Source organism: Leptopilina boulardi, unplaced genomic scaffold (assembly GCF_019393585.1).
Source record: "Leptopilina boulardi isolate dan_hultmark-lab unplaced genomic scaffold, ZJU_Lbou_2.1 LbouV2_214, whole genome shotgun sequence".
NCBI classification, from domain to species: domain Eukaryota; kingdom Metazoa; phylum Arthropoda; class Insecta; order Hymenoptera; family Figitidae; genus Leptopilina; species Leptopilina boulardi.
This window is the reverse complement of record NW_026137768.1, coordinates 4,575,169-4,600,085: the sequence shown is the minus strand read 5'-3', so window position 1 is coordinate 4,600,085 and position 24,917 is coordinate 4,575,169. Positions and strand designations below refer to the sequence as shown.

Genomic DNA, 24,917 nt, shown 5'->3' with positions numbered 1-24,917 from the left:
AATTATGACAAAATTTTTAATTCGAATAAATTGCTTGAACCAGACTTGAGAAAATGATAAAAATGGAATTTTAAGAATTTTTTGAGAAATTCCTACTTAAATAAAATGTTTAAAATTTGTCTTACAATTAGTTCGATTCTGAAATATTCGAAATAAATTTTCTTAATAAATATTCATTATAGAATTATTCTCATTACAGAATTAATAAAATGAATTTAATATCTAAAAATATTATTTATTTAAAGTAAAATATTCATTAACCAATTAAATTTTGTTAAAATAAAATAATCGACTTTTTCGTCTTTTTTTTAAAAATATAAATCGACTTTTTTTTGTGCCTTAAAGTCGATCCGAGACCTGTATTTATTATTCATTTCCGTTAATTGTTCAATAATTAGAGTTTAATTAATAATTAATCAGAATTTTTAAATGTAAAAACTTACAAAAATTTCAGTAACATAATTATAAATTCAATAATTTCTAAATTAAAAAAGAAACAGGATGTGGAGAACACTTTTGCTTGGTTTGACTGGTTTCGCATATGCTCAAGAAGCTGACGATGACGATGCTGTTGTTAATGATGTACCTGAAAATAAAATTCCAAGTCCACAAGAACTTCTTAAAATGTTAAATTCTATGGGTCTGTCGGAGGAGGAAAAAAATAAATTACGTGAAGATATAATGAATTCTCAAGGGGGTCAATTAGGGCCTGATATGGAGGAGAACATTGCAACTACTAACGTCTTTTTTTCCCAAACTATACTTCTTCTTCTTTTATTATCACTGATTTCTTCAATATTTGGTAATTAAAATTACACAATTTTTCAGAAAAAAAGAATTTCAATTTTTATGAGAAAATTGGCAAATATTTTAAAAGTGTCAAAAAAAAAAAATTTCAATTATATTTTTCTTATTTTTGTTAAATATTTCATTATCTGTTTCATTAAAACTTTTTTTTTTATCTTATCATTATATTAGCACCAACTGATTTGAAAACTTTCGACAGTCTTTTATAAACTTTTCTAGAATAATCATTTGAAACAAAATAATTATTTGTATATGTGTAAATTGTGAAATCAATCTTTAATGGCGAAAATATTGGAAAAAATAGAAAATAGAGAAATACATGACAAACTCTTAAATATAATTGATCATTACAGAGAATTGCAAGACGAAGAAAAGTGGCATTTTAATCAAGCCATAAAAGACATTGTTAAAAAAACATTAAACAATTTGTTAGACCATAAAAACAATCGAAGTAAATGGCTAACGTGGCTCATAGACAGTCGTATTATTTTTCTAATCTCTACATTTATCATTAATTTTCTATTTGGTACTTAAATTATTTACAAAATAAATTTCAAATTTCAAATTGAATATTTTAATTATTTTCTAATTTACAGTTTTCTTTGGATACAAACTATATAAAAGTTTGTCTGAACGAGAAAGAAAGCGTGAAGAAAAGAAGAAAATGAAGCAATTAAAGAAGAAGAAATAAAAGATTTAAAAAAATCAAATAGCGAAGAATCAAAACAGCATGTGTTGTGAAAAAAAAAATTGCAAATGAAAACATTTGACGATTGATATCAACTATAAAGAAAGAAATCACGAATTGTTTTGTTACGTTATCAAAGATTTATATCTCATGTACAATAATTAAACATTCCTTATTTTATGTGTATTAACTATATTTTGTTAAATAAATTGTCTATTTCTCAGATGCTTTTTTTTGCGTTATAGAGGATTAATAAGAAATTCTATTAATTCAGTAATAAGTCAATTTTTATTGTCTCATGCACGAGAGAAAATATATTTAAACATTTTTCAAAAAGGATCACGCCACCCCAAGAACCTTTATCAAAAAAAAAATACATATTTTTCCTTTTTATGTAAAATTTTAGATAAAAATTCAATTAAGCAATAATTTTTTACATTGGCACTGAATATATTGATTAATTATCATATCCTAAAATTTAATTTAGTTATAAAAATACAGGAAATTGAAACGGCGCAATACTTGTATAAAATAATTATTTCTAATTTCGAGTTTTTTTTTTCTTGTAGCGCTTAAAGTCGTAATTATAAAACAAATATTAAATTTCTTTATAAAATAAATATATATATATATATTTTTTAATAACTTTAAATTTGAAAAAAAGTAACAAATAAGAATACGCAGATCATTTAATCGTTACTATTATACGATTAATTAAAGTAGTCCTAAAATGAGTATCTTTCTCTTTAAATAACAAAATAATTCATCTATTTTTGATTGACAGTAAACACTAATGAACATATGATATTAAATAAATATCTTATTTGTAATTTTTTTCTGATAAGAAACACTTTGAAAATAATAACGAAATTTATTAAAATAAAATCTAAATGGCAGTAAAAATATATATATGTGTATATATTGGGATCAGATGTTTTATACTATAAAAAAAAATAAAATATTAATAATAATTGCATTTTTCTTTCGCTCAATACTTTAAAAATGAGCAAAAAAAAAAAAAAATTTTTTTTTTCTTTGCTTTAAAGAGTTTTTTCATTGATTTTGACATTAAAAGTACAATAAAAATCAAAGAAAATTACTCGAATTTTTCTGCTAAATTAAAAAGTCACTCTCATTATTTTCTTTTTATCATGAAGGCGTGGAATTAAGGACACTTTATAATTTGACGCTTTTAATTAATTCTTTTCGCCTTTGTTTTTCAATGGCTTTCCGTGGTTTCAGCACATTCAGCATGAAGAAGGCTTTAAAAGCAATTTGTATCTGTCGCTATTTACATCTGTAAACAAAAAAAATCCAAATTTAATTAAAAAAATATTAATTTATTTGAAAATAGTAAAATACAGAAACTGACCTTTGATAGTTTCAACGAAATACATGTTTTCATCTTTCATATTCGCCACTAATTCATTGGTGACTAGTATATGAATTCCTTGTGGACCGAGTAGAAGCATAGAATGCAATCTTTCTTGAGGCAAATTCAATGTTTTAACTAGTTTACTTGTGAGAGAAGCACTAGTAAGACTTTCCAAATAAACAACTCGCCAAAGTGAATTGTTGCCTTCAATTGAAAAATAAAGACTCAATTTTGGCGCAGGTGCTTTTGAATGTAAAGCATTGTATAGTCTTATTCCATCAGCAAGACCACAAATTTGAATCAAGTCATCTCGTGATAAGCGTAAAATATCAGAAGCTGAAAAATTGGCAAAAGTTGATTCAAAATTTTGAAAACGCGCCCCTCGTAACCAGGCAGATGTTTGTGATGCATTTGCATCTGGAGATAAATCTAAGGGATATGAGACAATCTGAAAAGAAAATTTTAATAAATTTTTTGAAATTTTTTTTTTTTTGAAATGTAAAATATCTAAAAATAAACTAACGTTTGTATCAGGTTGTTCGGAAATTATAGCAGCTGGAGATGGAAGTGCTGCTGCTGGTATGGGATCCTCTTTTACAGATTCGGAAGCTGTGATAATTGGCAGAACGCCAGTATTACCCACAGAAAGAGATAGAGGAGTTGAAATTGGCGAAGAATTTCCACTGATTGTAGTACGACTTTGTGGTGATCTGTAATGAAGAAATTTACAATTTAGTTGAAGAAGAATAAAATTATAAATTTCATTTTTAAAAAAAAACTTTGAATAATTGTCACTTTATTTATTGTTAAACTTTTATGCAACTTCTTTTACAATTAAATTATTTAAATTCAAATTTCAAAATGATAAATAAATAAATTTCTACTTTAAATTGTTATTAATTGCATAACTTTTTATTAGAAAATAATTGCAATTTTTAGTGCAAAAATTTCTCTTAATGAAAATGAATTTTTTTTTTAGAAGAGAATAACAGTTACGTAAGCATCTTAACTGCTTTAAAAGGAGTAATTATCATGTGCGTGTCTAAGACATTTAACATCTGCAAAAGAAAAAAAAATTTAATCATTTGTTTTCGTATTTTTCTTACATGACATTCTTCTTTAAATGGAATATGCACTTAGGCAAGGCACCAATTCTTTTTGAGCAGGTACGATTTCTTCTTAAAGTGAGACTTATTAATCCACCACGACAAATTGAACGAAATCCATAACGATTTTGTGGTAAAACATGAACAAATCTAGCAACCACTTCAATTCCAGTGAGTTCGCTACCAACTGTAACCTCGTGCTCCAATAAATAAACAGACAGACTCTTAGTCTCTCTACGTGGTGCTCGCACAGACCAGCAGCTCTTTAAATTCCAATGCGAATTTTTTACCATTTCGAAATTAGTTTTATCAAAAAAAAAAAAAAAAAACAAAAACTAAACTCCTTCACCTTTTTTAAAATCAAAATTTATTTTAAAAAAGCGATTTGTAATTTTAATTCCATTTTCCATAAATTTAAGAGATTTTCCATTTCAATTCTCATTAGACCCATGTCACTTAAGTCTATCTCTCCTCAGTCTCTATAAATTAAAACTAATTCTAACTGTTAGCCTCCAAGACCCAGATGATTCTTCAAAGAAAATATAATATTCAATTAATTTTCTCTTCAATTAATCTGAACCAGATTTGAATTGATTTCGAATTTTACTCGAGATTGGTTCAGAAGATAAAGAGGTTTTTCTGAGAAATCATATTACAGTCTAAAAAAAATTATCACATGGATGTAAATTGAATTTTTAAAATATTGACTTGCTGACCACTTGCAAGAGATGCAAGCTTTGAAATGTTTTTTCTTTTCGTTTCCTTATTTCTCATAAGCTTTCTTAACTCCACTTGAATCTGGATATTTCCAGGCGAGGTTTAACAATGACCTCCTCCTCCTCCTCCCCCTTCTCACTATCGACCTGTTTTTCTTTCGACCTCGATTATCTTCTTTTTATAGCCATTTTCGTACTTTTTTTTTTTTTTTTTTCGTGACAAAACTCTATGTCATATTGTTCTTATAAATAACAAATCATCAAGTGGATTGATTATTCTTTGACTTCTTTGTTCGAGCATTTTTATATATTTAGTAATTTATAAAATGTCTGGTTACAAACGGAAAAACTCAGCTTTTTGGAATAGAATTGTCAAAGTCACAGTTAAATTTTGATGAATGGTGATCTGAGTATAACCGCCCTGGCGGTCAAGCTACTCGTCATCTGAGAAGGTGATCCTGTCGCGAGAGGAGAATCTTGCTTGCCTGATTTTTGTCAAAATAAACAATTTTAATTTTAGGCCGCGAGATTATGGGAAATTTGCAAAATTTTGACGAATAAAGAGTCCTTGAACCGCGGGAGACCATTCCAGTGCTGATGATAACAATTTTAAAAAAACAAATCTGTGTTCACACACGTGATCAGTTTTTAATCCTTTGGAAAACTTTCACTTTCCCGAGAGCTTAAAATGCAGATTTAATGAAAAAAATTGAAAATACGTGTTTCATTCGCTACTGATCACTGTCTGTCTCTCTTTTTTTTTTTTTTTATTAAGCTCGATGTAATTCGAATCAAATCCCACACTTGGTTCAAGTGATGGTTTTATAATGGCCACAACAACGAGGACAAACGGCTAAACTCAGCCACTAACCGGTCTATTTATAAACCTTGATCCTAGCGGTATATCATTTCTGCGATGATTGTCACCTCAGAATTTTTGCAATTTTCCATTTACCAAGTACCCACTTTATACGTTGTATTATTTCTCTATTGCACTTGAATTAAAACCAAAATAAAATGTTTTTAAAAAAAATAGTTTCTTTCAAAATAAAATTTTAAAATAATAAAAATCGCGCAAAATATAAGATATTGCGACGTATAAATCGTACGGTAGTCTGAATTTTATTGTTATGCAGTGAGCTCTTTCGAGTTTCTACTTCTGACATAGTTGTCGGTTCTTCATTGCTGGCTCGTGCCGGTTCAAGCCAGTTTCATCCCCACAACGTTCACCAGAACCCTCTTTTCCTCTGTGACCTCTTCAACAATCACCACCTCCAATAAACCTTCCTTCCACTACCACGTTCTTTTGACTCTCTTACATGATGTGAATCTGATGTTCATAGAAAATTGACAACGTTGTGTTGATGCTATAGTTGGACAGCCACTTCTTCTCCCTTCGTTACAAATTAAACTCTCTTTCTCTTTTCATTCATTTATATCTATTTCTGTCTTTGCCTTTTATCCTATATATACCAGCTTTCAAAATGGCATAACGAAACAATATTCAATAGAGTGAACAAACTTCAATAGAAATTCTTCATTTTTATATTTAATGAGTAAAATTAAATTTTAAAAACCTACAAATTAAATGACTACAACATATACTATATCAGTCAAGGAAAATAAGTTTTTAATTATTGAAAGGAAAATTTTCAGAATCGAATATCTTATCTCACTCGTAAACAATTTATTAAAGTTAAAAATAAAATGTCATTTAATTGATTTTCTCACGATCAAAAATTTAATATCCATTAATTAATTTTATTTACAATAATATTCTCAACTGTTATTTTTTAATGGAACAAAAATTTACATTTCTTGCAAAATATTACAAAAAAACTAACAATTGCAAATATCATTATATTTGTCGGTATCATAATTGCTATTTTTAATTGAATTTAAAAAAAATAAAAAAAAAATTTCGTACACAGTGTATTTTACAATAGGACAAGAAATTCGCGGTTAAAACTTGTAGTAACCGGAAAGCACGAAATGACATACTGAGTTTTGAACGTCATAATTTATAATCAATTGAAATTGGAAAATTTTTTTTTTTTGCAAAAAATAAATTCTCATGTCAAATTGAACTTGTGATAAGAGTTGATAATATACAGAAAATTTAGTTATGCATAAAATATTCAAATTCAATATCAAAATTTTAAATTGCTAACATTGATTTTCTCGAATAGAAAAAAGATCTACATATAAATATTCTTCTGACACTGATTAGAAAAATTAATTAGTATATTTATACATATTCAAATTCTATTTAAAAAAGAAAAAAAAATAGTGCAATAATTAAAAACATTGAGATCTCTCAACTGTCTATAAATAGTACTAATCTGCTAACAAATTACTTAGCATTATTACAAACTGTTATGTATGTTTTTTTTTTATTTTTGTAATGAATTCTTTTGAATTTAACTATAATTTTTTAAAAATTAATTTTTCATTAAGTTAAAACTTGCAGATAAAAATATTTCATATTTTAATTATTAGAAATAATTATTAGAAATAATTTAAATCCTAATTTTAAAATTAATATTAAAATTTTTTCATTATTAATCTTTTTAAATATTAATTGTTGGACGTAAAATGCAACTTTTCAAAAATTCGTTCAGTTTTAAGGAATTATGGATAAAAAAATCATTTTACTTACATTGCCTCTGATGGAGCATATGGACTAGCAGCATTTTGAGTTATCGAAGTAGATGACGAAAGAGACTCCAGTGGAATCTAAAAATTAATTATATGAACAATATTAAAAGAATTAATTTTCAAAACTTTGGTTAATTTTTAATTAAATTTCTGATTTACAACTTTTTAAAAGCAAGTTTGATTCTCAAAAATTTAATGATTTCATTTTTACTAAATAGTAGAAAAATCTTACGTCTGATAGAACAGTGCAGTCATAACTGGGTTGATATTTATCTTGTTCATGGGGAGGTCTTTTCAAAATTTTATCACGGTCCTGTTTGTGTTTTCGATCAGCTCCTTTTAGTTTAAAAACTTTAACTTGACAAGAAGCGCCGTGTAATCTTGATCCATCTGGAAAACGAGTTTCAACTTGGATTCGAAAAGGTACACCTTTTTCACCGCCATGTTTTTTTGGTGTGAATTCAGTACTGATACAATTTATCTAAAAGAAAAAAAAATTAAATTTACTTGATACCATATTTTTAAATATATATAAAGTTTTAAATAAAAATGAATTTTCTTCTTTGAAATTTAAACAGTCAAAAAAGGAGTATTTAAATGAAATTTTATACCTTGACATAAACACCAACTTCTTTGGTGGGATCCCACATAAAATCCACACTGTTATTTGTTGGAGAAGGTTGACAAACATCTACCATACCATAACTAAGAGGCACATCTACTTCCAAAAGTCTTTCACCTGGTCTTGCACGTTGCCAAGCAAGAATTTGTTCTCGTTCAGTATATTGTAATCGTCTTTCATGAAAGCAAATACGAATAGTTGACTGGAACAAAAAAGTCGGATCTCCCTTCAGAGAAATTGTTAGCTCTGTTTGGGTATTTCGCATCTTTTAAACGCACACTAAATCAACGTGCTCACGCTAATTACTCATCATGACAGTTAAAATAATTTTCAATTTTAGATTTAACTTGAGCTCGAGATAAAGTTTGCAAAGAAAATGATCATAAAGCATTTTTTTAAGATGTTACGACCCAAACATGGATTGTCAATAAAATTTTATTTTCACAAGAGTTAGATGTAGAGCAATACCTTTAAAATTTTTCCACGATAAGCTGAAAGATCGCCTAGTTTTTTCAATTTAATCTCATATGATTGTCCTTGATTTAAGTAAGTTAAAGTTTCTTCATTCACCTTGGTAGCAATACTTGTCGCTGCTGCCAAAACGTACTGAAATCTGAAATAATAAAAATATCGAATTAAAAAATGAATAATAATATTAATTTTTCTGTTATAATAATTTTAATTTAAAATGAACTCACCGACAATCCTCATTGGATTCGTAACCTTGCTGAGAAGACGAAACATGATTTGTGGAAGAGGATGTTGGAGGATATTCTTCATTTGAATTATACAACAGCTGATGGAGACTAGGTGCATTTTGTCCATTGTTGTTGCTGTCTGGGTCCAGTAAACCGACATTTCCATTATTTGTTGGTGCAACATTAACACTTCTTTGTGAAACATGGTTTAAACTGAAAATCAAAAAATTAATTAAGTAAGTGAATTTATTTATTTTTATATATCAGACCTCAGCTTATAAGACTTTTTCCAACTTTTTTTTTTTTCAAAAAGACGATTTTTTTCTGCTTAATTTAATAAAATGCGACTTTTTCGACTTTTTCACATTTTTTGAAAAGAAATTTTTAAACAAAATACGTTTTTTTTTAGTATACAATGCAGATCTTCAGATCTTCTTTATTTAAATTATTTAACAAATTTTTCACTAAATTAATTATTTTTTATAATTTTAATGAAATTTTTCACAAATTCAATTATCTTAAACTATTTTTCAATTAAAATTTTTATGAAATTTAATAATTGTTTATAATTTTCAAAAAAAAATTACCAAATAAAATTACCAAATAAAATAACCAAAAATTTTTAATTCAAAATAACTTGAAATTTAATTATTTGCAAAAATTTCCATTTTTTAAAATGATTTTTATAATATTCTTCGAAAATTCAATTATCTGAAAGCATTTTTCAATAAAAAACTTTTGGTATTCAATTTTCGTATGTGATTTCTAATAAATTCTTCATCAATAGAATAGTGTAATTATTGTCTGAAATTTAACAAAATCTTTTAAAATTCAACTGTTTTCAAAAATTTCAATTAAAAAGCTTCTAAAATTTTATTATTTCTAAAATTTTCCATCTAAAGTTTTTTTAAAATTTAATAATATCAATTATAACTCTCCTGGGTGAAAATTATGTAATTTGATTTGATTTTGATGTCGAAATCAAATTTATTTTTACGAATTCATTTTTTTATTGCAATTTGACATCAAAATTCAAAATTTCTTTTTTTATTGCGATTTAAAAATCAAATTTTAGTTTATTTTTTAGGTTTACTTTAAATTTGACTTCAAATTGCAAATCAAAAAATAAATTAAAATTTGATTTTTAAATAGCAATAAAAAAATAAATTTGAATTTGACGTTAAATTGAAATAAAAAAATTGAATTTGTAAAAATAAATTTGATTTTGCAATAAAAATCAAATCAAATTACATAATCGATACCCTGAAATTCAATTATTTTTTAATGATTTTTATAATATTCTACGAAAATTCAAATATCCAAAACCATTTTTATCTTAAAAAGTTTTCAAGTTTTTTTTTTTTGTCTGCAATTTCTAATAAATTTTTTAGTGAAATCATCGAAAATTTTTAATTAAAAATCACTTGAAGTTCAATTAATTTCAAAAATCAAAATTGAAAATCTTTGAAAATTCAATTACGTTTAAAAAATGTTATCTAAAATTATTTGATAAATTATTTTTAGTTCTTTAAAATTTAATTATTGTCTGAAAATTAATAAAATCTTTTTAAATTCTATTATTTCTAAAAATTTCAAATTTAACCCTTTTTTAAAAAATATTATTTAAAAAAGAATTTTATTTGAAAATCTGTAAAACTTGATTCAATTACTTTTAAAAAAATGTTTTCCAAATTTACTTGGTAAATTATTTTTAATTCTGTCAAATTTAATTATTGTCTGAAAATTAAGAAAATCTTTGAAATACAATTATTTCTAAAAATTTCAACTTTAACTCTTCCAAAATTATTATTTAAAAAAAAAATTTATTTAAAAATCTATAAAACTTGATAAAGTATTGCCTGAAATTTTTTTTCACCATCAAAATTGAAAATTATGACAAAATTTTTAATTCGAATAAATTGCTTAAATCAGACTTCAAAAAATTATAAAAATGGAACTTTAAGAATTTTTTGAGATATTTCTCCTACTTAAATAAAATTTTGAAAATTTATCTTACAATTAGTTCGATTCTGAAATATTCGATATCAATTTTCTTGATAATATTCATTATCGAATTATTTTCATAACAGAATTAATAATATAAATTTAACATCTAATAACTTTAGTTATTCAAAGTAAAATATTTATAAACCAATTAAATTTTGTTAAAATAAAAAAATCGGTTTCTTCGCCTTTTTTTTGGAATATAAATCGACTTTTTTTGTGCCTTAAAGTCGATCCGAGGCCTGTATGTATAAAAAAAAATGTAGTTAACATTTTTTCATACAATTTTAGTGAATAAACAACTTTTTTTTGTTTATCAATAATAAAGAAACCTACAGAATACTATAAAATAATGAAGTTGAAGGATTAAATTCTGGACGACTTCTCATACTGTTTGACGAAGTGATTTATACGTCACCAAAACTTGACACCATTATCACAGATTGAAAATAACATTCTTAAGTAATAATTCAATTTCAAGTTCACGTTTAAACATTTGAAGGATATTGCATTATTAAAGAATTGCAAACTCTGAACTGGTAAAACTCAGTTTATACTAGTTCTATCATTGAATCCACATTTTTATATTAGTAGAAACGATAAAGCATTTTTTGTACACTAGAATATTTTAAAAAGAAATAGAAGCTTGAAAATCGATTAATATTTCTAATATTTTGTATTATACAAATTTCTATTCCAAAATTGAGTAATAACATTAAAAAAAAAAAAAAAAATCATTATTCTCAATTCAATAAACAAAACTGATGATCACATAATTTTAACAAAAAAAAAGGGTGTATATTTTATGAATTCTTTCTAATCAACTGTTTGAGCAACACGAACTTTGTGAACCCGTCGATAAATAAAGACTGAATTCAAAAGAGTCTTCAACTTCTAAAAGATGCGAGACTATCTGTTTTTGCTTTGCTGGAGAGATGCGCGGCATATTCCATTCATTTTATATTTAATTAATATTGTTTATTCTGTATTGAATATAAAATAGAAAAGAAAATTGAAAATGAAGAAAAATAGTCAAGGCAATTAGCTTAGAGGTTTTATAACAATAAGACATTGGAAAAAATCGCTTGAACCTTGGAGATCTAAATTTTAAAGAAGTATTTTTTTTTCATTAAAAAAGCGATATGATCGATCAAAAAAACTACGAAAAATATAATAAGAAAAATAGTGAAAATAAAGAGAGAATTATTGAAGAAGTTTATAGTGTTTTTTTTTTAACACTTACTTAGGATTGTTCGGCTGGTTTTCAGGAGACAGTGCTTCCTGCTTAAAGACTGTGAGCGAAGGTAAAGCCAGTAAAGCTTCGCTGCAACAATAAAATAAAGTAATATTTATAGTATAACTTTATTAAAATTGAAAGTTGCAGACTTTTTTTCAAAAAAATTCCTCTCTGAGACTTTAAATTGTTTTTCGAAATATCTGATTGTTACGCCAATTACCTTGACTTAACATGAAGCATTGTTTGAAAATTAAAAATCAAGGCTGATAGAAAAATTACATTTACATGAGAATGTGTATTCACATCTTAGAATAATTTCTAGTTCATTCTATCACTGTTATAACACCAACTGACACGGTAGTTACTGGTTCAATGGTTCAATCTGATGTAATTTAAGGGTTCGGCCTACACACATAGGTACCTTCCTACAGTACGTTGTGTGCCAAATTAAATTTTCATTATTATTCTCATTATCATTTTTATCAAAAAAAATTTAGTAATTTACATTTGAATTATACTCAACTGAATCAAAATTTCAGTGATACCTAATTTTATCAGAATATTATTATAAAATATAAATTAATTGCCATAGAATATCGGTCTATTTAAGTTTAAACTGAACTTTTCAGCAAATTTCTAGTTCTCTCTAATGGAAATATAAATATCAAGTTTTAAACACAATTTCTTTGATAAACTTTGTATAAATAATGTTTGTATACATACAAAACTGGTACAGACCAGTTAACTAAAGCTTCAATTTTTTTTTTTACATATTTTCTGCAAACTAGATTTAATATTTAAATTAAATCATTCTTAATAAATAAGTACATATTTTAATTAAAATATATTTTTTTAATCTTTTTTATTTTTTTAAATTAATTCATTTATTTAATATACAATTATAATTTGAAATTATCTTTGCAAGAAATTACAAAAATGAAATTAATTTTACTAGTTTCAAATATAAATAATTTCTTTAGATATTTTAGATTAAGTATTTTTTTTGTTATACATTTTTATAGTTGCCCTTTTATGGTCCCATTGGAATTTGTAATTTGTAATTTAATAATATTTATATTATTTATATTATTATTGAAAATATTCCACATTCCAATGGGACCATAAAAGGGCAACTATAAAAATGTATAACAAAAAAAATACTTAATCTAAAATATCTAAAGAAATTATTGTAATTTGTAATTTGTAATTTCTTAAATTACTTTAATTTTTAAATAAATAAATAAAAAATTGTAAAATTTTCAATAATAATATGTTCGGTCATATAAATTTTTTTTTTTTTAAGGCAGTGCTACTTTCTTTTTCATTATATATTGACCAGTCGGAAATCTGAACCCATTGATAACGTTGTTAAGTCATCAAGGTTAGCTTGAACCGGCGTATACTGGTTATTATACAATATTCAATGTATCCCACGTGGGATGAATTCTACAGAATCACTTCATGGAAATTTAAAAAAAAATTTACCCCACAGGAGTTTCGCCAAAAAATATATATTATTCGTAGTGTCAAACAGGAGACTTTTCCGAAATGAAGCAAGTACTATTCTTGTTAGGACTAAAATATTTACTCTCTAAATCTGATTTAGTAAAAAGTGAGCTAATTTAAATTAGTAAAAATATCCACTAATTTTTACTCACTTTTTACTTTTTAGTACAAAAAATTAAAAACTACTAAATCAAATAGTAAGATTTTACTAAAAATTCTTGCTGTGCACTTTTCGTTAATTTAAATTTAGAGAGATATTTTAAAAATTCTTTAAAGAAATATAATTTTTAATAAGAATTTAAAAACTCTAAATTCTCTCTATATATTTTTATTAATAATAATTTTTTATACCAATTTTTCCTTTGTCCCATACTGTAAACACGATATTTTTACAATTACAAAAAATAAAGTATCACAGGATAATTAAAAAGTGTTACATGTTTCTGATTGCTCGGTTAAATTTAAAAAAAAGCACACTTCACTCATTGCAATACTATACTGTCACATGTGTTTCACGCGCGTTATTTCCTCTTTGAACAAAATACGATTAATTACATTTCCTTATGCCATCGTACAGTGCGTCGCGAATTCGAGATAACATTAACTGAAACTCAATTTAAGTACCAAAATTTAAAGATTAATTTTTACATAAATTATTTAATTTTGTTCCATTATTTCATTAGATTTGAAAAATTCATTTCCTTTATTAATTGAATTATAAATTGAATTTTTGAATTAGAATTTGCAATTTGAAAATAATATCAAGATAATATAAAACGAGTACAGATATCAAATGAGGAAAGTTTGAAGAGGAAAACGATTATCAAAAGATGGCTCTCGTCTTGAAATTCAACATACCTACTTTATCAACAGATGTTGAAAATTTAATTTAGAAATGAAAATAATTAATAAATTAATTTCAACAATTTTAAATGAAAAAATAAAACATGTGCATCAACTTAGCGAAACAACTTCAAAAATCAAAAGTCTTATATAGCTCAAAATTTGCCGCTTTTTAGTCGCTAATTAGTTGTGGAAAAAAAAATTTTGTCGCTCTTATATTTTTTTTTATATAGGATGTTTCGCTAACTTTATATCAACTTAGCGAAACACCCACTCTATCTCGCTTAATTGTCAAGATTCAAATATTTGCTCTTGACAGGAATTTGCCGTTTTTTTGCCGTAACACAACCAAATAGTTCATTTTTCAAAAAAATCAAAAATTAAAAAAAAAAATTTTCAAAAATTTTTTCAAAAAAAAAAAAAATTTTTTTTTTAAATTTACTATTTATACATCAAAGCTGCTTAAATAAAATAAATAATATTAAATTATAAATTGAAGGGACACGAAAAATATAAAAAATTTCTTTGAAAAATTACACATTAAACTTGATGAAATCACTAAATAAAAATTTAAAATGGCCGTTCATTAATAACGTAATTGTTTTGACCCCCTCCCCTTCCCATGTCAAAAAATACGATTTTTTAGACTCACCTACACCCCTTCTTACGTACAGTATCATTTGAATTTTTTCTAAAAAGCACTAAACAAATCTATAGCGTTAAATTTTTATTTATTATAAAAAATTACGTAAGATTAATTTATACCCCTTCACCATATAAGGAAACATAAGATTTTTCAAACCTTCCAACACTAAGGTTACTTAAAAAATTAATGCATGGCCACCTAGTCCATTACTCCCAAAAGAAATTAGTCAAATAAATTATTTACCATTTATTTAAAGAATTTTGACTACATTATTTTATGTTTCAGATAAAATAATAATCACAATAAATCAAAAACTGTCGTACGGGAAATTCATTATGTGCAATTTTCAACAATATAATAATTTTTATTAAAAACTTCTATTTCAAAAAACATACTTTCAAATTGTTAAAAAACATTTAATTTCTCATTAAATATTCACAGCAAAATCAAATTCACCTCTAATCATCTGAAAATCTCTTACGGCAAATTCAGAATGCAAAACTTTATAAAAAAAATAATAATATTTATTTAAATAATAAATATTTATGAAAAACCTCTCTTATCTCGTTTATATAATTTTTTCTACCCATTAAATGATAACGACAAAATCCGAATCACCGTTAATCATCTCAAAATGTCTCACGGCAAATTCAGGATGCAAAACTTTTTTAAAAAAATAATAATATTTGTTTAAATAATAAATATTAATGAAAAACCTCTCTTATCTCGTTTATATAATTTTTTCTACCCATTAAATGATAACGACAAAATCCAAATCACCGTTAATCATCTCAAAATGTCTCACGGCAAATTCAGGATGCAAAACTTTATAAAAAAAATAATAATATTTATTTAAATAATAAATATTTATGAAAAACCTCCCTTATCTCTTTTAAATAATTTTTTCCGGCCATTAAATGATAACGACAAAATCCGAATCACCGTTAATCATCTCAAAATGTCTCACGGCAAATTCAGGATGCAAAACTTTATAAAAAAAATAATAATATTTATTTAAATAATAAATATTTATGAAAAACCTCCCTTATCTCGTTTATATAATTTTTTCTACCCATTAAATGATAACGACAAAATCCAAATCACCGTTCATCATCTCAAAATGTCTCACGGCAAATTCAGGATGCATAACTTTTATTTGTCGTTAGAGGTTTTTAGTTGATTTACAGTGTATTTCAATTTGTCGTGAATGTTTGAAGGTGCCAGAAAATTTTTTATCCTGTTAAAAGTTGTTTTTTATTAAAAATTTTTTTTTAAAAATAATAATTAGGAATTTTTGAAAAAACTTTGCTCGCAGAATTTGTCGTTAGAGGTTTTTAGTTGATTTACAGTGTATTTCAATTTGTCGTGAATGTTTGAAGGTGCCAGAAAATTTTTTATCCTGTTAAAAGTTGTTTTTTATTAAAAATTTTGTTTTAAAAATAATAATTATGAATTTTTTGAAAAAACTTTGCTCGCAGAATTTGTCGTTAGAGGTTTTTAGTTGATTTACATTGTATTTCAATTTGTCGTGAATGTTTGAAGGTGCCAGAAAATTTTTTATCCTTTTAAAAGTTGTTTTTTATTAAAAATTTTGTTTTAAAAATAATAATTATAAATTTTTTGAAAAAACTTTGCTCGCAGAATTTGTCGTTAGAGGTTTTTAGTTGATTTACAGTGTATTTCAATTTGTCGTGAATGTTTGAAGGTGCCAGAAAATTTTTTATCCTTTTAAAAGTGGTTTTTTATTAAAAATTTTTTTTTAAAAATAATAATTATGAATTTTTTGAAAAAACTTTGCTCGCAGAATTTGTCGTTAGAGGTTTTTAGTTGATTTACAGTGTATTTCAATTTGTCGTGAATGTTTGAAGGTGCCAGAAAATTTTTTATCCTGTTAAAAGTTGTTTTTTATTAAAAATTTTGTTTTAAAAATAATAATTAGGAATTTTTGAAAAAACTTTGCTCGCAGAATTTGTCGTTAGAGGTTTTTAGTTGATTTACAGTGTATTTCAATTTGTCGTGAATGTTTGAAGGTGCCAGAAAATTTTTTATCCTTTTAAAAGTGGTTTTTTATTGAAAATTTTGTTTTAAAAATAATAATTATGAATTTTTTGAAAAAATTTTGCTCGCAGAATTTGTCGTTAGAGGTTTTTAGTTGATTTACAGTGTATTTCAATTTGTCGTGAATGTTTGAAGGTGCCAGAAAATTTTTTATCCTGTTAAAAGTTGTTTTTTATTAAAAATTTTTTTTTAAAAATAATAATTAGGAATTTTTGAAAAAACTTTGCTCGCAGAATTTGTCGTTAGAGGTTTTTAGTTGATTTACAGTGTATTTCAATTTGTCGTGAATGTTTGAAGGTGCCAGAAAATTTTTTATCCTTTTAAAAGTGGTTTTTTATTGAAAATTTTGTTTTAAAAATAATAATTATGAATTTTTTGAAAAAATTTTGCTCGCAGAATTTGTCGTTAGAGGTTTTTAGTTGATTTACAGTGTATTTCAATTTGTCGTGAATGTTTGAAGGTTCCAGAAAATTTTTTATCATTTTAAAAGTGGTTTTTTATTAAAAATTTAGTTTTAAAAATAATAATTATGAATTTTTTGAAAAAATTTTGCTCGCAGAATTTGTCGTTAGAGGTTTTTAGTTGATTTACAGTGTATTTCAATTTGTCGTGAATGTTTGAAGGTTCCAGAAAATTTTTTATCATTTTAAAAGTGGTTTTTTATTAAAAATTTAGTTTTAAAAATAATAATTATGAATTTTTTGAAAAAACTTTGCTCGCAGAATTTGTCGTTAGAGGTTTTTAGTTGATTTAAAGTGTATTTCAATTTGTCGTGAATGTTTGAAGGTGCCAGAAAATTTTTTATCCTTTTAAAAGTGTATTTTTATTGAAAATTTTGTTTTAAAAATAATAATTATGAATTTTTTGAAAAAATTTTGCTAGCAGAATTTGTCGTTAGAGGTTTTTAGTTAATTTACAGTGTATTTCAATTTGTCGTGAATGTTTGAAGGTGCCAGAAAATTTTTTATCCTTTTAAAAGTGGTTTTTTATTAAAAATTTAGTTTAAAAAATAATAATTATGAATTTTTTGAAAAAACTTTGCTCGCAGAATTTGTCGTTAGAGGTTTTTAGTTGATTTACAGTGTATTTCAATTTGTCGTGAATGTTTGAAGGTGCCAGAAAATTTTTTATCCTGTTAAAAGTTGTTTTTTATTAAAAATTTTGTTTTAAAAATAATAATTATAAATTTTTTGAAAAAACTTTGCTCGCAGAATTTGTCGTTAGAGGTTTTTAGTTGATTTACAGTGTATTTTAATTTGTCGTGAATGTTTGAAGGTGCCAGAAAATTTTTTATCATTTTAAAAGTGGTTTTTTATTAAAAATTTAGTTTTAAAAATAATAATTATGAATTTTTTGAAAAAACTTTGCTCGCAGAATTTGTCGTTAGAGGTTTTTAGTTGATTTACATTGTATTTCAATTTGTCGTGAATGTTTGAAGGTGCCAGAAAATTTTTTATCCTGTTAAAAGTTGTTTTTTATTAAAAATTTTGTTTTAAAAATAATAATTATAAATTTTTTGAAAAAACTTTGCTCGCAGAATTTGTCGTTAGAGGTTTTTAGTTGATTTACAGTGTATTTCAATTTGTCGTGAATGTTTGAAGGTGCCAGAAAATTTTTTATCCTTTTAAAAGTGGTTTTTTATTAAAAATTTAGTTTTAAAAATAATAATTATGAATTTTTTGAAAAAACTTTGCTCGCAGAATTTGTCGTTAGAGGTTTTTAGTTGATTTACAGTGTGTTTCAATTTGTCGTAAATGTTTAGAGGTACTAAAATTTTTTTAAACATGATGAATCCTGTTTTTACAATATTTGTTTTTTAATAATAATTGTTATTTTTTCGAAAACATTATGCATTATGAATTTTTGGTAAGACATTGTTATTTGGTTTATGATGATTTTGTTCTAAACAATCAATAGTGAACAATATTTTAAAGCATAATTATATAGTAGTTGAATGTTTTTGTGAAAATTATTAACTGGGGGTAAAAATTTAATTTTTTTTATTTTGTCGTTTGATATGATTATTATTGTTATATATTTATTATAATTCTTATATCCCGTTAGGAATTAAGATTGAAATTTTTTTTTGAAAACAAGATGAAAGCCATAAACGCTAGATTTATAGATATTTATAGATTTGTTATACGACATTTGTAGATTATATATAATTATTTTAATTTTTCATTTTACTATTTATAAGAATAATGTAAAATTAATTTAAAATATTTGATAGGTTTAAGTGGAAAATAATTGTTTCTTTAATAAAAATTATTTTATTATTTTTATTATTATTATTATTATTATTATTAATGAAAAGTTTTTATATAATCGTAATTTTTTAAAAATAAAAAACAATTTTTTAAACACGTGGAAAAATTATACGTGAAGATTTTCGTTTTTTATGGTAAAATAAAACTAATTTGCTATGTTTGTTAATAATTGTAATAGGTGTATTTATGCAAATGAACTTTGTTTTTAACAGATAACAATCAAATTGAAAATTTTAAATTAATTATTTTATTTAAGTAGCTTTGATTTATAAATAGTAAATTTAAAAAAAAAAATTTTTTTTTTTGAAAAAATTTTTGAAAATTTTTTTTTTTAATTTTTGATTTTTTTGAAAAATGAACTATTTGGTTGTGTTACGGCAAAAAAACGGCAAATTCCTGTCAAGAGCAAATATTTGAATCTTGACAATTAAGCGAGATAGAGTGGGTGTTTCGCTAAGTTGATATAAAGTTAGCGAAACATCCTATATAAAAAAAAATATAAGAGCGACAAAATTTTTTTTTCCACAACTAATTAGCGACTAAAAAGCGGCAAATTTTGAGCTATATAAGACTTTTGATTTTTGAAGTTGTTTCGCTAAGTTGATGCACATAAATAAAACTGTTTTATATTTTTACACAAGAAAATGTAAATTTAACAGTATTTAGAAAATATTTTTAAATGAGGTGTTTTTGGAAATTTTTACCATAGTTTATAGAAAGGAATTTCCTCAAAATTTGAAGAAAATCTATTGTTTCAAAAACAATAGAACTATCTTAATGTCTTCATATAGATAATACAAATTATAAAAATGCAAGAAATTCTTCAACAATCACTTAATCTTCATATTAATTTTCATTTAAAAATAAATTTATAGCCATCATTATATCTAATTACAGAGGTTGCTACGGTTTCAAAATTTTTAAATTCCCTGGTTTTCCAGACCATTTTTCTTAAAATTCCCTGACTAAATATAAAATTTTTGTAATAAAGTTTTAGCTGATTTTATATAAAAAAAATTCAACGATATTAACAATAAAATATTTATATGGTTATTAATTAAAAAAAAATTTTTTATCTAAATTGAAAAATTATGTATTGGAGTTTTTTTAAAATTTAAAAAAAAAGAAAAGAAAGGCATTAGAGTATTGTCAACTTGATTAATGTAAATTTACACGATTCAAATACGGAAAATTAATTTTTGAAAAAATATTTTTTATAAAATTCCCTGAGTTTTACAGGTTTTCCCTGAATGAAAAAAAATTTCCTGACAATTCCAGATTTTCCCTGACCGTAGCAACTCTGAATTACTTTTGTTTTTGTAAATATTTTTAACTGATGCAAATTGTACATAACATTTTTTTGTTTCTTAAGATAAGAAAAATTAATTTTTTAAATAGCTGTCGAATTGGATTTTTATTAGAAAATAAAATTATGATAAAAAATAAATTTTTTTACCTCATATTATAAGAAGCAACAGCAGTGGCAAGATCGGAGGCGGCAAGAGCTGACAAAGAATTATCAAAATCAGCAGCCAAATGTTCTGCAAGTTCTTCCACTTGTGTAGTCCAACCTTGTCCAGATCCATTACTTCCTACAGATCCTGAAAACCATATATAATTTTAAGTGAAAAATGAAAAAACCTTTTGCTATGGAAATAGAATAATTATTAATTATTGTAGTTACAAAAACATGTATTTTATCTCGTTTTATTTTATCATTAAGAAAATGAAGATATGAAAACAAATGTAGCCAAGGTTAAAATAGTAATAATGATCTTTTAACCTTGAATTAAATATTTATCTGTAAGATCCAAGTTTATCACTTCATTAAAATAAAAAGCATTAATAGTTTAGTCTAAATAATTAATATTATTCGAGCATTAAAAGAGAATATTATTTAAAAAAAAAAATTGTTTACAAATAACAACGGATTTTTTACAATAATTCACCTAATTTTTCATTTCTACCAATGATAATCATTTAAAGCTTTGAAATACAAACTAGTTCATTCTTAATCAAGTTGAAGAGAATTTTATCTTAATAAAGTGTCTGTAAGTAACAAAGCTTTCGCCAAAGGGTGTCAATAACCTCATTACATTATCTTAAGAATATTACATTGTTTACTGACTGTAACCAAAGCAACTTTTTTATTCCGCTTAACATTTTTTATAACAAATGGTTAATTTAATTTTGCTTTTTACGTATTGATTTGAAATTTTTTTTGAAATTGATCATCGGGATTAATTTTAAGTATAAATTTCCGAAATAATTTGTTGCTTTGATTTTTTTTTTTTTTTGCTTATTGTACCTTGAAGACAATTATAACCAACATGATATTGATGTTGCATGATTCTGTCTTTTTCTTCCTGTCGTCGTCGAGTTTTCAAAGTTATTGGATAACGACGACTTTGAAGGTATGCACCCCTTGGTCTCTCAACTTCTGACCACTTCATTATCTACACTTTTACACGATTTTTCTAATCATTCGCACAAAAAAATAATAATAAAACTCTCCCACAAATTATTCCAATTTTTGCAAAGATGAACAACTAGAAGTCTGCTTCCAAGTGGTCAATATCTGAGATATGTTGTGTACCGTCGAGTTATCAAAGTGACCACGTGGTCAAAACGGCGTCGAATCTCGGGCGAAGAGCTTCAAAGTTTTTCTCTTATTTTTTTTTTTGTTTCATATATATATAAATAATTTCTAAAATAATTTTCTAAATTTTTAATAAATACGAAATTTTAAACAATAAAAAATGTTTTCTTCTGAGAAAATAATTAATATTACAAACGAGAATTTGACATTATTGAAATTAATAAGTTATATAAAACGAAATATGGGAGTGAATATATAGATGTGAGTAAATTCTTATCTTTGAATTTGAATCTTAAAGAGACCAAACTGTGAGACGAAGAGAGTGTTAGGTAATGCAGTCAGAAGAAAACATTTTAGTGCCTGCGACCATGCATTGGAGGTCGTTTCATTACGACCTCATGAATGATGTGCTGACGATGATGATGATGATGATGACAATAATGATATAAGTTAACATTTAACTGATAATAATATACAACTTTGTTTCTTTTACTAATAAAAAAATTTATTTTATTAAGATTCATTGCTCTCAATTAAGTGGAAAATAATTTTTTAAAAGTTTATTCCACTTGCAAATTAAAAAATCCGCCTTGAAATATACTTTTTCAATGAAAGAACAATTTTAATAGTTAAAAATATTGTATACCAACGATAAAATTAGCTGAATCATCTATAATAAATCTGATACTTTTTTGAACTTCTATCATAAAATAAATCAGATTTAAAAAAAATTATATTACCTTCTAGGATTATTAATTAATAGAAAAATAAATAAACATAAATAAAAATAAGTAGATTTTTTTAAAGACCAGAAAATTAATACACTTGAAAAATATTTGTATGAAATAATTATTATGTGAACAAATATCAAAATTTATCAAAAAAACTATTTTTTTCTTTTGTTAATAAAAAAAAAAATGAGAAGATTTTCTATTTTTCATTCTTAAAAACAGCATTTCTTGAAGCTAAAGTCTTTGTGATTATTCAAAAATTATTCGTCAAGTGCATTAACGTGAGATGGTATGCATGTAATATTTGACCAGACAGGAAGTTTGTAATTTTCATTAGTTTTAAAATGAAAACAGGTCACACACGACAATCTCTTATTAATGCATACACATGTTATTTAGGCATATGTTTCAAGTAGCATAGGCGGATATTTATGTTATTTGATTAAATTTTTTTTTAAACTCCCAATAACAGACATTTGTTCTATCACCATAAATTTGCAGTAAATTACAGTAAAAATTAGATACAAAATTTAAAGAAAAATTTGGTACTAATTTTATAATTGAAAAGTATTTCAATTTTTAATAGATGAAAAAATTTTTAAAATTATATTCTCTCTTTCATTGTAATATATTTCACGTGTTTTTTTTTAAATTTTCGAAAATATCCATTCTTTATTGAAGAGAAGACAATCATTAAAAACGTGTCGACTATCTTATAAGATTAGATTCATCCATTCAAGTTGGTGTTTTTCTAAAATTCTCAAAGATAAAAACTCCAAATTTTTTTTTTTTTTTTTTATTAAAAGTCTTAAATGTCTACTTTTAAAAGACTTTATTTGACTTGTTATCGTACCTTTGTGTCTGAGATATGATATCAGAGGATTGAATACTTTCCTCTACTTATGCTTGTTATGTAGTTTTGCGTGCTTCGAAATCAGATCAATAATAATTGAAAACAATTTTTCACCTAATTAAATTCTAGGTAACATAACAAGTTGTTTCAGAGAAAAGAATTGTTTTTTTGTTTTTTTTTAATTGAAATGAAGAAAAAAGAAAAAAATTTTTTATGAAAAATTGTAAATATTGATATACCTTCGGTTCTAGCATGTTTTCTGTCGATTTCCTCGATTTGCTGCAAAGAATCCTCGGCTGTACGTTTGAGGAGATTTTTCGTTTGATTAAGAACAATTGATGTTGAATTATTATGGGGTGACGCATTATTAGAACGTATTTGTGATTCCGATTCTGGAGAATTTTTAACCATATTTCGCTTCTCTTGCCAAAGTTCATTGCTCGGGCCATGATATCCCATTGACTGGTGAAAAAAAAAAAAATAAGCAATTTAGTACTCTTATAATGAAAATAATAATCTTGATAATCAAGAAAAATTATTATATATTTTTCTGAGAAAATATCAATTAAAGACTAATTACATTTATGAGCGAACGTAAATAACAAATTAAAAGACAATTGAACATTGTGTAACAGTGAAAAAGACAAATTAACTTACTTGAGCTGTGATCCCTTCACATACATTTTGATGGCTTGATGTAACTTGTTGAAAGGATGGCGAAGAATTACTGTTTAACCACATTGCTCCACTGAGGGTTTCAGGTCCAGTATCCATAATTAATTGGAGCTCCATTTGAAAGAAGTTGCTAGTTCTTTTTTTTTTAAAAAAAAGTTTATTTGTCTAATTTATAAAAAATTTCCTAAATATTTTCCCTCGTGCTTTTTTTTATATATATATATTAAAAACAAATATTTTTTATTTCATTTAAACTTTTCTCTCCATCAGATTGTCTCTCATAGTAAAAACCATAAAATTTCCTCGAGACTTTATTACACTTTATCTCGTCTTTTTTTTGTGAGAGCTAATCTACGTTTACTGAAGATTTCCTTGCACCCTTTTTCTGTGATAATGATAACGGAAAGGTTTTAAACATTCCCCTTTTTTTTTGCACAATTCTAACCGTTAAAAATGGCAAGAACCCTTCCTTAGAACATTACAAAGAAACTGTTGTACAATTTCTTAATTCCAGTAGTCTCGCGCTGTCGATGAGTTTCCAAAAGTGCGCAACCACGCGACTTGAGTGATAAAAAACGTGAAAAAACAACAAATGCATCACCGAACACCATCACAAGGCCTTGACTGCAACGCATTTTGTTTAGAATTTTTGTTAAACTTGAAGAATAATCGGCAACTTTATTTTTAACGTCTTGTTAGTTTTTCTCTTCTTTTATTTTCAACCTCAAAAAATTTTCAAATTAAAGCAAGAGCTTAAAGTCGTTGACTTTCTCTGTCAACACTTGTTTATCACTTTACACAAGTGTGGCACCTTTACGAGTATTG

The 24,917-nt window shown here is 24.9% G+C and overlaps 2 protein-coding genes across 10 annotated transcripts in view; one reads left to right on the top strand and one right to left on the bottom strand.

Moving 5' to 3' along the window:
* Window positions 1–1,718, top strand: part of LOC127279214 (uncharacterized) — a 138,271-nt gene extending 136,553 nt beyond the window's left edge. For 2 of the 5 annotated variants that reach the window (XM_051301446.1, XM_051301445.1), the window contains one exon: window positions 1,404–1,718. In XM_051301446.1, coding sequence (XP_051157403.1) covers window positions 1,404–1,475 — 72 coding nt within the window. In that variant the 3' untranslated portion in view covers window positions 1,476–1,718. Of the gene's footprint in view, window positions 1–494; window positions 803–1,160; window positions 1,334–1,403 lie in introns of all 5 variants that reach the window. The other 3 variants (XR_007842616.1, XM_051301444.1, XM_051301443.1) reach the window with 3 other exon arrangements.
* Window positions 1,719–1,764: 46 nt separating this feature from the next.
* On the bottom strand, window positions 1,765–24,545 carry LOC127279197 (transcription factor CP2). 5 transcript variants are annotated; one of them, XM_051301419.1, is made up of 12 exons: window positions 24,075–24,544; window positions 23,657–23,879; window positions 20,691–20,835; window positions 11,918–11,998; window positions 8,671–8,883; window positions 8,441–8,585; window positions 7,962–8,198; window positions 7,583–7,831; window positions 7,352–7,428; window positions 3,394–3,580; window positions 2,868–3,318; window positions 1,765–2,792 (listed from the first exon to the last, which is right to left on the bottom strand). In XM_051301419.1, exons 1-12 carry the CDS (start codon window positions 24,207–24,209, stop codon window positions 2,743–2,745), a joined length of 2,193 nt encoding a protein of 730 aa, XP_051157376.1. In that variant the 5' UTR covers window positions 24,210–24,544; the 3' UTR covers window positions 1,765–2,742. The 5 variants fall into 5 exon arrangements, with proteins under 5 accessions (XP_051157376.1, XP_051157377.1, XP_051157375.1 ...); XM_051301420.1 differs by having other exon boundaries at window positions 7,962–8,174; XM_051301418.1 differs by having other exon boundaries at window positions 2,868–3,580; window positions 24,075–24,545.
* Window positions 24,546–24,917: the final 372 nt, after the last annotated feature.